At 45.5% G+C, this 16,057-nt stretch overlaps 1 protein-coding gene across 37 annotated transcripts in view; it reads left to right on the plus strand.

Annotated features, from left to right (window-relative positions):
- The first annotated feature begins 262 nt into the window (after window positions 1-262).
- RIMS2 (regulating synaptic membrane exocytosis 2) overlaps window positions 263-16,057 on the plus strand; it is a 462,856-nt gene continuing 447,061 nt past the window's right edge. For 9 of the 37 annotated variants that reach the window (XM_080580675.1, XM_080580678.1, XM_080580646.1 and 6 more), the window contains exon 1: window positions 270-1,197. In XM_080580675.1, the coding sequence (XP_080436801.1) occupies window positions 1,028-1,197 (170 nt within the window). In that variant the 5' untranslated portion in view covers window positions 270-1,027. Of the gene's footprint in view, window positions 1,198-16,057 lie in introns of all 37 variants that reach the window. The other 28 variants (XM_080580631.1, XM_080580679.1, XM_080580664.1 and 25 more) reach the window with 9 other exon arrangements.

The following is a 16,057-nucleotide window of genomic DNA, read 5'->3' on the forward strand; positions in this document are numbered from 1 at the left end:
CACGGCACCCACAGGCCTCTGAGGGGACGGGGCTGAGGCAGGGCCAGGCCGCGGCTGCCCGGCCCGGCCCCACCTGTGGCGGGCGGCTCCTCCCGGCCCAGCCCGGCCCGTCCCGTCCCGTCCCTCCTGCAGCCTCCCCGGCTTGCCCCTGCCCGGGCTCTCCTCGCCCCAGCCCTTCCCGTGCCCCGCCGGGCCCCGAGCCCGGTCAGCCCCGGCCCCGCCCGCCCTCTCCCTTCGTCTCGGTCCTCCCGGCTCGCGTTGGCTCCTCCTTTGTGATTTATTTATTTATTTTTTTTAAATTCCACCTCCCCACCACCACCCTTACAAATTAATTAAATAAATAAATAACGAATGGCCGCTCCCTCCCGGCCCCTCGCCGCCCAGCGCCGCTAGGGGCGGCAGCCGGGCCCGGCGCTGCTCAGGTGGCGGCGGCGGAGGCGGTGGCAGCGGCGGGGCGATGCGGGGCCCCCTCCCGTGACTCCGGCTCCTCCGCCATGCGATGGGTTAGGCGGCCTCCATCCCGGCGGCGGCGGCGCGAGGAAGCGGCGGCGGGGCTCGGCCGGGGAACGGCGGCGGCGGCAGGCGAGGAATTATGAGCCGCGGCCGGCGGCCGGGACCGGCGCTCGCCCGCAGGGGCTTCCCCCGCTGCGCTCCCCGGGGCGCCGGGGCTCCGCGCTCACCCCGAGCCCCCCCGGCGGCGGCCTCCGAGCCCCGTCTCCCCGCTCGGTGCTCGGGATAAGCCCGCTCGCAGCCGGCCCGCAGCGCTCCGGCTCGCCGGGCTCAGCCTTGCCCTCTCTCCTTCCCCTGCTCGCCGCCCCCCCGCCTCGATCCCCTCCCGCCCCGGGGAGCCGGCGGCGGGTGGGTGCGAGGTCGGGGCTCCCGGGCACCCCGCCCCTCGCCGGCGGGGCCGTCGCTGTGCTGCCGGCTGCCGCCGCCGCCGCCGGGGTATTGATTTGTATGTGCTGCTCCCGGCGCCGGCCGCTCCCGCTGGAGCCAGGGCAGCGCCTCCCGTAGCTTCCCCCCAAACATGTCGGCTCCCGCCGGGCCCCGGGGCGGCCCTGCGCCTCCTCAGCCGCTGCCGGCGCCTCAGCCCGAGATGCCCGACCTCAGCCACCTCACGGAGGAAGAGCGGAAGATCATCCTGGCCGTCATGGACCGCCAGAAGAAGGAAGAGGAGAAGGAGCAATCCGTGCTCAAGTAAGGGCGGGCGCACCCAACCCTTCCTCGCCCCGCAGGGCCCGGCCCCGGGGGCTGCGGGGGGGGGGCGGCCGGGGGGCGCCTCTCGGAACCGGGCGGGCGTGGGGTGGGGACGGGGCCGGCCGGCGGCGCTCGGCGGCTCCGCTCTACCGCCGGCCCCGGCGGGGGCACGGCGCCCAACATGGCCGCACAGGTGCCGTCCTCGCCCGGCGTGCGGCGGCGGGAGGGAAGGGGGGAGCAGGCGGGAGGTGGGTCGAGGCGGCGGTTGGCGCCGCCGGAGGGGGGCGGATCGGCGGCGGCGGCGGCGAGCTCCGTCCCGGGGGCCCGGCGGGCGGTCAGCGGCGGCCCTGCCCGGGGCCGCCGGGGCCTGCGCTCCGGCCGCCTCCCCGGGTGGGTTTGCACCGCCGCCATCTTCCTCCGGCTGCGCGCCTGCCGCCCGCCCCCGCCCCGCTGCGCCTCGCAGGAGGGAGCACGGGGCACGGCCACCGGCACCGGCCTTCAGCACCGGGAGCTGTCCGCCGAGCCTCAGCCGCCGCCCGGCTGCGGGTGGGAGCCGCCCCGGGAGCGGGGCTGCCTGGCCCGGGACCGCCGGCGCCGCTCCCCTCCCTCAGCGCCTCCCCCCTCGGCGCCGCTCCCCTCACGGCGCCAAGCCAGGCGCAGCCCGGTGAGGCAGGCGGACCCCAACAATCGGTCCCGGGAAGCCGCCCCCCCGGGCTCCGTCAGGCTTTGGGAGCCCCTTTCCGAGCCTGGCCGCGTTGTCGCTGGTGTCACCGTAACGAAAACTTCCAGTTGCCGTTCGTCTGGCGGCTGCCGGGCCGTGAGGTGGTCTCCTGAAGCGCCCGGGGCGGTTTGCGAAGATGCGTGGTGATCGGTTTGAAGGCTGTCGGCGTAGCGTGAGCGCTGGGAATAAAGTGCCCTAAACAGCTCTCAGCCTGCGCTCTTCGCTTTGCTTGCTGTTGGGACGCTTTTATTTTAAAGCAACCTAAATTCTTTTTACATTTCTAAATGGCGTGTCATAAAAATGAACACACGTTTGTCTGAAATCTCTCCTCTCATAAACAATCATTACCAAAGGAAAAGGAAAACTGCTCAAGTTGCAATTTAGGCACTTAGTGCTAGCATTACAGTTTTTAAGAAAGCTCCTGGCAACTTTTGCGATCTCCATGCGATTCCAGGATCAGTTTGGATTGTCAAGCTTACAAATGAAAACCAAACCCTTGCTGTTTCGTGACGAGTTAAAATCGGCTTCAGTGAAACAGAACGGTTTTCATTTGTAATCTGCAGGAGCTCGGGACAAAAGAGAGGTCTTCATCACAATCTGAAGATAAACTAAAAACTTCTCATGAGGGTTAGGCTCTCGTGGTGCCTCGCTGAAGTTTCCTCTTGAGTTCTGGGAGAGCAGCGAGGGAAATGGGATGGCACGGAGTTTATACACAAAGGCTAGCCTGATACAGGCTCTGTAATGAAAATGCTGGTGTCAGTGGGGTTGGGATAGATGGCCCACAGTGCTTTATAGGATACCGAGATCTGGTGTCAGATGAATACCTCACCGGTTTAATTTTTCTTAAAGCAAAGTGGCTCCTTGAACCGTCAGATGCATCTTTATTCTGAAAATACCAACAGCTTTATTAAGCATAACCCCTCACCAGTCACGCAAGAGCGTGTTCCGCATTTTTAGGTAGGTATTACTGAGCTTAATTCTCTTGACAGAAGTTTTCCTTCTGTCAAGAGAAGAGAAAGAAGAAGAAAGGAAAAAAACCCTGCATTTATATGAATGAACTGCTGTTATTGCATATAGATAAATATAGAGCTAAATCCTGCAGTCTTTGTTCAAGTGTAATTCTCCTCGAAGGCAAGCTCCTTTTGAAGTGGAAGGTATTTTTGTCTGACTAAGCAATAAAATTGTGTCATTTCATTCCATGGAGGAATATGGGAGGATAAAAAAAGATGCTGGAAACAAGAGTTGACACTTAGAGATATTAGCACAAGAACTGTTCAAATATTGTAGAGAGGGACAAGCATGGATTTCCTCTAAATTTTAGATAATTTATGGTGATTGAGTGTCAGTATGAATGGCTAGTCCCTGGGCTCTGCTTCCTTTCTGCATTCTATTTCTATTTTGTGCTTTTCAAATTCTTATGCCGTGCCCATCACTGTGGTATTTGAGCATCTTCCAAAAGTGCATTAAGTAGTGTGACTCACATCTGTAATGTGGACTATTTTTTTTTTCTTTCGCTCCCTGGGGTAAATATGTGTGGATTTAAAATAGATACATAACTTCTTTTCCTTCTGCTTGTTTTACTCTTTTTGGGGAAAGGAAATGCAGATGGTATTGAGTTGTAATCTGTAGCAACTAATAGTGATCAGGTCAGCATGAATTCCTGCCAGGATTTGCTGGAACATGATGGCGTGTAAAACTGAAGCTTTCCAGATTTGCTCTTTCCTTTGGCCTGGTTTGCTCTGTGAAATATGCCTAGCTGCAGTTCTGCTCTGTGTTCCTGTGGTGGAGCTTCCGCTCTTAAAGGAGGACAGGCAGCAAACTCTGCTGCTTTGACTGTCTCTCCTTTGGATTTTTTGGGATCCTGGGAGTGCATCTTGAATGTCCTGTGCTAGGAAGGTGCCTTTTTTGACAAGGTTACCGTACATATGTTTTGCGTAGTGTTCAATATGCATAATGCATGGTACTTGGAGAAAATGAGTTCACTCAGAAGAAAGTACACTGGGCGTAAGTCCTTCTGTTACAGGAATATTTACATATTTTCAACTTCTATCCTTGTGGGTGTTTTAATTTCTTGGATACCACACAATGTTTGATGATGACTTTTCCTGTATGTTACACACATCCTTCCTCTCACAATTTCTATTTTTTTTTGTGTGTGTATGCTTTCTAAGGGGTTTTAGATAGTACGTTTCCTCTATATGCATTGATTTATGGAATCCGTTGTGTGCTTTTTTACTTGACATTTGTATTTTATATCAAGAAACTGACTTGAGAGGTTGCACACAGGAAAAGAAACATTTGTAGAAGGTGTTAGGGTGCTGACATTATTTGTAAAGACATAGTTTCAGCCTGTGTGGTGTGCGTATACACTTATCTGTTTGTAGTACTGTGTGTTTCCAGGTTCTTCTAAGCTATTTGAGCTATTCTGAAAGCAAGATGAAATGCTATCCTAGCGAAGTCAGGCTCACGGCTCTGAAAACACAGGCATTTCAGCTTCCCAGGGGTATGGACAGTTTGGCCCAGTAGAAGGCAAGCTTTCCCCAAGAGAAATTCCTTTATGAAATCGTCCAGCCTTTCATATATTTGCAAGCTTTTGCTTAAGTTTACCATAAAAGATCTCTCTTTGTGTGCATGTGAGTGAAATCAAGTGGCATTGCCATCGCTTTTATGGAGGGAGAGAGGACGGATGGGCACACGGTGGGCTAGATGGAGAAGGGTGGCTTTCCGTGAGCCCCCCCAGGAGGCCCACAGCTCTAGGAAGGTACGGGTGGCTGTGCACTTGCATGTGCTCAGTTGCTTCATGTCTGCAGTTGTACAGCCACGGTAAGAAATGACTGAAATAAAATCCATGACAAGGAGACAGCAAAGAAGCTAGGCTGTGTAGGCTCTGTATGGTGCTGTCGGTGTGCAGGGTGTGGAGCAGGACACCGGGACTGGGACAGAGGAAGCAATAGACTGATGGCTGAAAGTCACAGTAAATATCTCAGATGGCTATCATACTGCTGTATGAATTATTATCCTGCTTTATAAGTAATCAGCTCTGATTTACACCGCTTTAAAAGGATTGTGTGTTTAGGATTTGGATTTGAGGCTGGAGGGATGACAGGTGTAGGTGGTGAATATTCCGCCCCACCCCCCCCCCCCCCCCCCCCCCCCCCCCCCAATCCACAATAGAGATGTGTATATGGGAATTTCAAAGTTTTTAGGGTAATGCAAGAAGATTTGCTTCTGGCTATATAGTAAGCTAGGACTCCAGGCAGCATTAGCTGCTGAAGTTATGCTCCGATATCTTCACACTGAGTTTTGTCTGAATTTAGGGTGCTGATCAGAGTAGGCCATTGTTACACCGCTTGCTATTTTGCTTTTATTTCTACTTTTTATTAAAGTCACCTTGATCATACTTTCTTTTATAACTTTATGCAGTGTGAGGTAAGTGGTAATGGAAGTTGTAAGAACAGGTGTAGTTGAGGAAGAACACAAATCCCCTTGTCTCTTCCATTCCCTTTTGCCTTCCCTTTTCCCTTCCTACTACCTCATTCTCTGCTTTCTTGTAATTTTCTTCTCCCCTTTCTTTTGTTTTACAAATTTGTGCTGCTTTTCTGGTCTCTCAAAATAACCATTGTTGGTTATTCCTCTCTCCTGCCACATGGTTAGACATGTTATACTGTAGGTAATATTCTTCAGGATGCTATGGCTTGTACCACTTGCTCTTCAAGAAGCCCCAGTGTTTACAATTGCTCTGTGAAGCTGCTAGCACACTTTGGGGCACTGTCTGCAAATAACAGCAGTGGTACTTCCTGTTAGTGACTAAGCAGAATGCATTTGGAGATTATACAGACTGGCAGTAACGCTAATTACTGGGTTTGCTAATGTTAACGTCGAGTAAAATTTCGGAAGATTGCAGTAGTTTCAATGTTCCAGCACTCAAAAAGTGCACGCAGGATGGCTTGGAGGTAGAAAGGCCTAACATCATACGGGATCGAAAAAGAAAAGCTGATAGAGGATTTGGTTAACAAGGAAACCAAAAAGGAGATATTTAACACCAGCTGATGTCTGCTTTCTGAAAAATACATCGTGTGAAATAAATACGCTTTTACACTTGTTTGAAACCAAAAGACAATTCCCAATTTTGCGTTTTAAAGGCAAGAGTGTAGACCATACTTTAAGTGCTGGGACCGTATCCTGGAAAGTGGTGACTGGGTGAAATTCAGTGGTCTCTGGAAGTCAGGTCAGGGCAATGAATGGTCCTTTCTGGATTTTGTCTGCCTGTGTCTGTGAGCTGGATAACTTCTAAATAACTGAGAACATTAAACAATTGATTTTTCCATTGAAACAACAGCTTAATTAGTATGTAAATTGTAAGTGCAAAAATGCACCAAAGCGATAAGTTACTACAGAACCGAGGCTTATAACTTCATGTAAAATGTGTTTCTACTCTGCCACCGAAGTTTTAAAATGCTTGGAGCACATTCAAAATTCCGTAACAAGGAGGAAAAAGTAATCCAATGGTTTGAACTTTGAAATTTTATTCAGTGCAACTACTCTGTGAAATTACCCATGTACATAAACGTTCAGTTTTTATCTGTAAGGTAGGCATGACGGTCTTGGGAATTTGGGAAGTGAATGCCGCCTCTCACCCCGCTGCTCTGCTGCTTCCTTAGAGCTTTGCTGTCTTACTCAGAGTCAGTCAGAAGGGTAAGTTTGAAAGTCTCTGTGTATGCTGGTCTCCCTGTTCCAAGCTCCTGTTTTCTAGGAAGGATCTTGTGCTGCCAGCTTCTTTCCTTTTTCCCCTACGTTTCTGTGATGGCTTTTTTTGACAAGAAGATGAACTTGGGGAGATAAAACTGAAAAGAGCACAAAAAATGATTAGTTATGATCTCTCTATGCTTGTTTGACTGCTACAGCTATCACACCTTAACAACAAGGTGGGGACTTTTTTTATATAGGAAGACTAGATCATATGGGCTGTCTTAATCATTTTTCTTACAATATCATGGTTAACAGCTACAGGTTATCGTAGATAAACTAATCTCTCTAAAAAGGGGCGTCTTCATAATTCAGTCTCAGGAAGAGCCTAATTAAAGACTGATTGCTTAAAAATGGCATTCAAAACCAGTTGTTTTTCAAGCAAATTAACTGCGATTATACATCTGAGTTCAAATCAAGCCATGTTATTTTCTGTACTTACTGAGTTTAGATTATGTCTCTCTGAAGTACTGCATGGTGTAACAGGAGGAAGTGTTAGCGCCTCAAATTATAGCTGGCTGTTGAAGCTCTATAATAGTTTATTAAGAAGAAGAAGAAGAGTTTATATCTAATCTGGTGGTGCTTTTTAAAGCTAATTAAACCCTAGCAACTGCCTTCCATGATTTGTTGAACTTCTGGTGATACACTAAAACTGCAGAATCAGTGCTGTGCTGAAAAGGTGCTTCTGCATGAGATTCTGTAGTGCCTGCTTCCTCACTTTGTTTCTCCAGGGTATCATCTTGACACTGCAAAGGGATTATCAGTCAGGATCGAGATTATAACAGCTAATGTAATAACTACAAGATCGCATAGGGAAGTAGGTGTGCATTTAAGAAGTTAATATGTCGCTTTAGGAGAGTAAGAGTTCAAAGTAATTTATGTAGTGCTCTGCTGTTCTCATTGAAGGTGGAAGACAATTCTTCTGTAGTCTTGAATTCAGCTGCTATCACACTTTTCCATGTGAACGTGTTTGTAGAGTGATTTTAGCTGCATTTAACTGAAATCAAATTCATGCATTTTGATGGGGGAGGAGTGTATGGTAGTCCACTACCTATCTTTGGTGTTTTGAATAAAGGAATATCTTTGATTTAGGCTTTAAACTGTTCTTACAACCACACTGAGATATCCTGTTCATTCTAGCAGGATTTAGCAAGAGCTGAACTTGTGTTTCAAAAAAGTCCAAGTACTTCCGTTTAGAAAATTCACAAAGAAAATCTTTAATTGAAATATAAAGAAGTTATTTTCTTTTTACTGTCCTTGTGGGGTTAGTTCTTTCTTCTTAAATCTTACATGAATTTACTTAAATACTTCCTCTATTCAACATTGATAGTTTTATGGTGAATGGTTTCCTATAGCAAATACTGTATTATATTTGTACATAGACTCACAGGTCATATAGCATTACCAGGTATTTGATATAGTGTGAAAATTGGATTCTATGTATTTGAGGGGACAGTCTTTCTTTAGAAGGTGTATTATCTAAGCACATAAGGGATATCAAATGTTTTGGCCTTTAAATAGAATTGCCAGTTACAATCAGTCATAATTTTTGGACAATGTTTTGCAGATATATTCTATATAACTTTTCAAAAACGAGTGCTCTAGTGTGTTAGTAATAAACCTTTTTTCCCTGTACGGTTACTCAAACTCTTGGTGTGAGTACATTTTTCTCTTTACCAAAAGGATGAGTGAGAATTAATGCTTTTAAAGCTGTTTAAAGCTCAGAAAACAAAGAACAGTAGAAATTAGGTCTGTCTGAGGCCTCGAGAGGCCTTCCAATTCATCCTTTGCCTCCAGGTATGACCAACTATAACACAGCAATTCCTGACACTTATTTGTCCAATACAGTGGTTCCCAGCTGTGAGGGCACACCTATGCAATACATAGGCTTTGTGGCCGAGGCAAGAGCACTTAGCAGGCGATACACAGAGTTCAAGCTAGTCGGCTCTGCAAGAGTTGTGCTGTGTATGCAGGAGAAGGTGAGTAGAGGGCCAAACAGATCTTGGCATAAATTTCCCTGGCCCAGTTATGTACGAAGCCTGCGCAGATTTTTGCAAGTGATAGTTTGGTGTATATATACATATACGTCTGCCAAGAGGTATGCAAACAAAGAATCCATCTACCGTCCTAACTGGGGATGGAGATTCCTTGGTGTCCCTAGGTAATTTGTTTCAGGTACTCAATGTAATTATCCTTTCCATTACATTTTTTTTTTTCACCTAAAGTTAAGCCTAAATCTATTTCCTGCTATTTGCTGCTTACTCCATCCCCAGTGGAAACGCAGAGCATTCCGTTACTCTTCGCAGCAACCTTTCGTATATTGCACAAATGTGATTATGTATCCTCTTGTAGATTCTCGTCGTCTCCTTTCTGTAGACTCAACAGGCCATATTTTCTAGACTTTTGGCTGTTCTTGTTATTCTCAGTATTGCTTCTAATTGAGCTTTTTAAATAAGTCCAAAATGAGGCACTGTATTCCAAACAGAAGTGTATGGGGAGGGTGCAAAGATAACACCATGTGTCCTACATACAACGCCTTCCTTGACAGCCAGTGTCACGCGTGTTTGGGGATTTTGTCGTGGCATAGCAAATTGCCTCATGGTTGGCTTGTGATCTACTGCCTTCTACATGCTTTTCTGCAGAACTGCTGTGGAGTGATTTCATTCCTGGTATTGTATTTTGAACTTGGTTACCCCGGTGTTTGTCTTCATCCCTGTTGAGTTACATTCTGTCTGTATCAGATACCTCTTACGAATGTTGTGTTAGGGTGCCTAAATAAAATGTGAAAACAGCCCTTGGAGCGACGACCAGGGTTTGCCTCTATAGAGTATCCTAATCGCAGAGGTATTTAGACTTTCTCCTGGTTGTCTGTACTTTCACATTCCTGACTGCACAGTTGCTGAACTTCATAGGCAGAAGGCAGAATAATCTCATTCCAATTTTGCCCATAGCTTGTTGGTTAGAGAAGAGAGAGCTGTGTTCAAGTGTTCTCAAGCTGAGGAGGGTCTAGGATACAGGTCTTGTACCTCCTTGGGAAGACTTGTAACTTTCATGCTATTGTAAGAGAAACAGTTGCTTCCTCTGCTATATTTATTCAGTTTGTGGAAGTTGTTGGCTGATTTAAAAGGAATTTGACAAAGTTGTTGAGGTCTGAGAGATACTTAGTTACTAAGGGTCTAATGAAAATAACTAGGTGGTTACTGGAAAAAGATTGTTCACATTCCTGACCAAGGAAAAGTCTGCTCCTACTCCCTAGATGCCAAGGAGTCCTTATAGCAGAGAACCAAGCATAGACATCAAAAGAAATTAATCATGAGTTGTGTCCTCACAAAACTGGTCTTTTCTGGGTTCCGCACTCAGAGAACTGCTTGGTTAAGGAAAGCTATTGCCTCAGTTTTGGTGTCTTTTTCATTCCATATTTGCAACTTCTGTAGCTTGGGATTGAGTGCAGAGAATCTCTGGGATCATTCGGATCAGATATGAGTATATATAGTATAATACTTCTACATATGAAATAACTGCAAATACTGAATTTCTAAAATTCAATTTAGAGCCAATGGAAGAAAATAGGTGCCTTTAGGCTGTGATCCATCTTATCTTAAAGTAGACATTTCATATAGTCTGGATGAATTGCAGAGCCCATTTCCAGCCATGGACCTAAAAAGAAGGTAAAATATGCCACAGTTCTGCTGCATAGGCATCGTAGGTGAGTTGAATCTTACCCTTGGAGTTTTGACTTTGAGAATAATTCTTCACTGTTTGGTCTAATGAAAATGCCATAAACACTTTCTGCACTGGCATTGACTCCTGTAGTTTTCTAGACTTCTTTAGAAGCCTGTCTGCTGATCTGCATCTTCTGCTAATATTTTAATGAATTATTAATTAGGGCATGTTTATTTATCCATATCTTTAATATTTGAGACTCACTGCTGGGAAACTGAGTATGCTTCCTTTCTAGGTTATTCTTAGGATTTTGTATAATTTTTATTATATTTTAAGTTCCAAAAGCCTTCAAAGAATGAGGTTTAAAAGAAACCCTTAGAACACAAGATATTTCCAGTATGTGGGATTAAGCGTATCTATCAAGAAAGCACATTGCAAAGAAAATCTGCCTGTGCCATTCACCAGTTAGAGTGTTTAGTGGATGTTTCAAGCCAGAAAATAGAAAATCATGGCTGAAGATAGTCAGTTTGTTAGGTGGGGAGTTAAAAACACATGATACTTCAACTACCTGGAAATACAGATTTGTCTTTAAACTCAATTTAAGATTTCTCTCCATAAGTCACATGCCATCTCTCTTCTTCTGTTAAGTTCTGCTGTAATGTAAGCTAGTATGTTTCAACATATACTTTGAATATTTTGTATGCTTTTTCCGCCAGTAAGTCCTTAGTTTAACAACATTTATGTAGCTACCTTGTATTTAGAAGTTGGTATGGCACTTTTGATAGCAAGCTAAATAAAAAATACTACTGAATTGCTATTGAAAGAAGCCATCAATATGAGCTCTGAAACTTTCATGCTTTAAAAGCCTGGATAAACAGGTATCTGCCAAAGATGTTGTGTGGAATAGAAATCAAATACACTTTTGCTGAATCAGGCCTTAAGACAGTTTGGGAACATGGGTTTTGATTCAGCGTGCTTCCATTAATTTGGTTAGTCACTGCGATTATGATTCATTTCATTCTGTGTAACCAACTGCTGCACAGTAAGTGACAGCTGAACCATGTATTATCTAACAGCTAGAAAAATAGCATCACTGTCACGTTTAGGAGGCTGAGGATTATATTTTTACTGAGCACGTGTTTTGTACTGAAGTTAAAGGGCTTCAGGAAACTCTTAAATTTTCTCAAATTACTTATAATATTACAGATATGAAATATAACAGTAAACAGCATGAACTCTTTAAAAAAAGAATGTTATTTTGATTTATTACTATAATGAAAGTTTTTGTTCTGTTTTTGATTATTTTATTGGCTTTTAGGATCAGTTGTAAAATTATACCTGCAGATGCTCTGCTGGTTTACATTTACATATAAGTGGCAGGTTTGCAGAACTAAATGTAACTGAGTAGGAAATACTTCTCAAGTGCTACTATTACTCCATGTTAATATATTTAACATCAGAAGATATTTCAAGGGAAGAATTTTCATTATTCTGCTAAACTTTACCAAAAATACCAGAAAGATTCAAAAATTAGCAGGTTGTAAAGTTAAGCGAAAAAAAAAAGTATGATGGAAATATAATTTTATTTTTATCTAGTTTCCATATTTCTTTCTAAAAATCATACCTTCCATGTTTAAAACTAAGTATCAGAAAATCCAGATACATGTTTTCCTGTCCTGTTCATGGTTTATCTGGAAAAACACTGTACAGGGTGATGTGAAGACACCAAGCCAAGAAAAGGTGTTTTCAGGGTAGAGTAAAGAGAAAGCACTCAGTATTTTGAAAATGAATTTTTCTGTCTGGTTGCTATCTGAACACAGCGGTGGATGGGGATGAATGAAATTTAATGTATTATAGCTGTACACTGATACACATTTATGTATTTTTAATGTATTTAGGCATTGTTGGAAGATAAATGTTTTTAGCTACTTTGTGGTGTATATATGAATATAGGATCATATCACAGAGTGGTTTGGGTTGGAAGGGACCCTAAAGCCTATCCAGTTCCAGCCCCCTGCCATGGGCAGGGACACCTCCCACCAGCCCAGGTTGCCCAAAGCCCCATCCAGCCTGGCCTTGAGCACCTCCAGGGATGGGGCATCCACAGCTTCTCTGGGCAGCCTGTGCCAGGGCCTCACTGCCCTCTGAGTGAAGAACTTCCTCCTAACCTCTAATCTAAACGTACCCTCTTTTAGTTTAAAACCATTCCCCCTGGTCCAGTCATTATCTGATTGAGCAAAGAGTTGTTCCCCATCTTTTTTTATAAGTCCCCTTCAAGTACTGAAATGTTGAATGCGGTCCCCCGGAGCCTTCTCTTCTCCAGGCTGAACATCCCCAGCTCTCTCAGCCTGTCCTTATAGGAGAGGTGCTCCAGCCCTCTGACAGTCCTCATGGCCCTCCTCTGGACCCAGTCTAACAGACCCACATCCTTCTTGTGCTGCGGCCTCACAAGGGGGGGACAATCACCTCCCTTTACCTGCTCTTTTAATGCAGCCCAGGATGCAGTTGGCCTTCTGGGCTGCAAGGTGGATTTACTTTGAGTTCTTGTCTAAAATTCAGTCTGAGTTCTATATTTGAAAAGTCTTTATAGCAGATATGCTCTTATATAAAGCATGCTTTTATTTGTGGAATGGCAAAACAAACTTTTAGTTAGATTTTTAACTGTTAGTGTGAATGGTCATATTTGTTCTACACAAACAAGTGATTATAGTTGTATCATTAGACTATGATCACAATGATACTTACACCCAAACTTAAACTCAACATCAATAACTAATTCTCAACTCATTCGGACCAGTTATTTACATGTAAGAGATACATTAATTAAAATGAATATAGGTTAAAAATGTGCCTTTGTTTGGACTTCCTAATTTTGTCTAGTAATACTTAAAAAAGGAAAAACATTCACTGAAACTGCACTTTCACTCTAACTTATGTTTAATAGTGAATAACTTTTTTCAGCGTTTAGCCACTGTGCATGTAAAGAATAGAGCATATCCTTCCCAATTTACATTTATTTTTAAACAAAGGATTTCTTGAAAATTCCTGGAAGTAAATCATTAGTTCACTGGCCTGTTAACTAAATAAAGGTACTGTTGTATATGTTTTGTTGTTATGAATAATATGCTCTTAGTTTTATTCTTAGGTAAATAAGAAAGAGTGGTTTAGAATTGGTAGCATTTTTCATCATTCTTTGTAACCATAAGTTTTTCTCTGACAGGGGCTTAGGAGCGTTTTATTGTAGTAATCCATGAAAAATTTTTCTTTCAACAGGGCTGCTGTGCCTAACACAATCACGATGAAGCACTGCCTTACTAAAGATGACCTATTTTAAAATGGCTTTTGCCTCCCATTGGTGCTGCTAGGCATTTTGTAAAGCTGCCCACAAGAAAGATGGTGGCTTGTGTTAGAAGAGGGAAAGTACCATTAAACAACTTCTGTCTTGGATACAAATAACTTGCATTTGGTATTTATAACATTACTGAACAGTATTATCATGATGTGGAATGAGGTTTATACAAGAGCTTTTCTATGCATTTCCATTGCTTAATATATTTGATCATCATCAGTATCTTTTTCTAGGGATGGTTGGAACATCTGCATAATAGCTTTCATATTTACAGTACTAATGTGTATTTTAGCCTTAGTTTCAGTTTAATAAAGCTTTTCTGTGGAAAATTTCTCTGGATGTGATACAAAGGGATGAAAGGATTGTTACTGAACTCTTGCCTATCAACACTCATATCTTTGTCTTTTAATTCATTGTTAGCTTTCTATTGCCATAATCAATGAGATCTTCGGTTGGAATTTGTGTGGAAGCATGGAATTTGCTGGATTCATAATGAAAAATTGCATAGCTTCCTTTTTGGTATGGAGTAAATATTTTGTAAATATATTTAGAAAGGCTAGTTTGAGCCTAATGCCAGCACCCTTCCCTGGTTTCCTGCTGAATCAACACAGCAAGAGAAAGAGAGGCTCCTGTGGTGGTTCTACCCAGCTGGACAGCTGAGCCCCACCATAGCTGCTCTCTCACTCCCCCTCCTCAAAGAAAAAGGGGAGAAAATACGATGGAAAGGGCTCAAGGATTGAAATAAGGACAGGGAGATCACTCAGCGATTATCATCATGGGCAAAAGAGACTCAGCACAGGGAGATTAATGAAATTTGTTACCTATTGCTCACAAGCTAGAACAGTGAGAAACTGAAAAAAAATACATCTTCCCCACGTCCACCCTCTTCTACCTCCTCCTCCCCAAGCGGTCCAGGCAAATGGGCAATGGGGTCTGCGGTCAGTCCCTGACGCTTCATCTCCACTGCTCTTTCCCGGTCCCTCTCTGCCCCTGCTCCCCGTGGGGTCCCTCCCACGGATGCCGTCCTTCCCGAACTGAGCCTGCGGGGGCTGCCCACAGGCAGCAGCTCTTCAAGAACTGCTCCCACACGGCTCCGTCCCACGGGGTCCATCCCCCAGGAGCAAACTGCTCCAGCACGGGTCCCCCACGGGCGGCAGCTCCCCCCAGACCCCCTGCTCCTGCGTGGGCTCCTCTCCACGGGCTGCAGCTCCGGCCCGGGGCCTGCTCCTGCGGGGGCTCTCCATGGGCCGCAGCCTCCTCCAGGCCACATCCACCTGCTCCACCGGGGGCTCCTCCACGGGCTGCAGCGTGGAGATCTGCTCCGTGTGGGACCCGTGGGCTGCAGGGGGACAGCCTGCTCCACCAGGGGCCTCTCCACAGGCTGCAGGGGAACTGCTGCTGCGTGCCTGGAGCACCTCCTGCCCTCCTGCTGCACTGACCTGGGGTCTGCAGGGCTGCTTCTCACTCCTCTCTCCCAGCTGCTGTGGCACAGCAGTTTTATTTTTTTTTCCCCCTCTTTCTTAACTCTGCTCTCCCAGAGGCCCAACCAGCTTCACGCCCTGGGCAGCAGCAGGTCCCTTTGGAGCCAGCTGAAACTGACCCTTATCTAAAAAGGGGCAGCTTCTGGACTCTGCTCACAGAGACCACCCCTGCAGCCCCCCGCTGCCAAAACCTTCCCACATAAACCCACTAGAGCTCCGCCAAAAGGTGGGTCTGAGCAGCTGCATTGAGCTGCGGAGCCCCAGGTAGTGCTCTGGTGTCAGTACCACACAGGCAGCTCCATCCCCACCTGAGCTGCTTCCTCGTGCCTCTGTGACACCACCGCAGCCCTGGTGCAAGTGTCTGGTGAACTGTCTAGTGAAACTGCTTCAGGGAATTTAAAAATATCCTCCTCCTCCCCGTTTCGGCAGAGCTATTTTTATCTGTGGAAAGGAACTGATCTGGTTTACTGTACAGTCCTGCAAGCAGCTGTGCTAGCACAGCTGAGGGACCGGGAGAGATTAGCTACAGTGCTTTTCATGTTTCTGGAAGCGATGGGCTTGCTCCACTCTTATTTCCACAGTCTGCAATGACTGCTCGTGTTGCAGTCATTGAGAAAAACAGCAATCAACACTTATGAAATCATTTCCGATTTTGAAGGTTTTTGAGGTTTGAGTAGATGCAGCCAGAATTAATGTTCAGAGCCTTTTCTTGTGATGAAAACTAGGAAAACGCTCCTTAAATTTTACTGTTGAATAACTGGAGTTGGAAGGCCATTGCTGATGTTAGTTCAGGTTAAAGTAGCTTTCGTGTCCCAGTGTATGCAGGCTGTTTTCTTGGATACTTAAAACTGATTTTCTGATGTAGCACAGCAGTTCAGTTCATAGGATATGGAAGAAAGA

Source organism: Anser brachyrhynchus (assembly GCF_964034855.1).
Source record: "Anser brachyrhynchus genome assembly, chromosome: 2".
NCBI classification, from domain to species: domain Eukaryota; kingdom Metazoa; phylum Chordata; class Aves; order Anseriformes; family Anatidae; genus Anser; species Anser brachyrhynchus.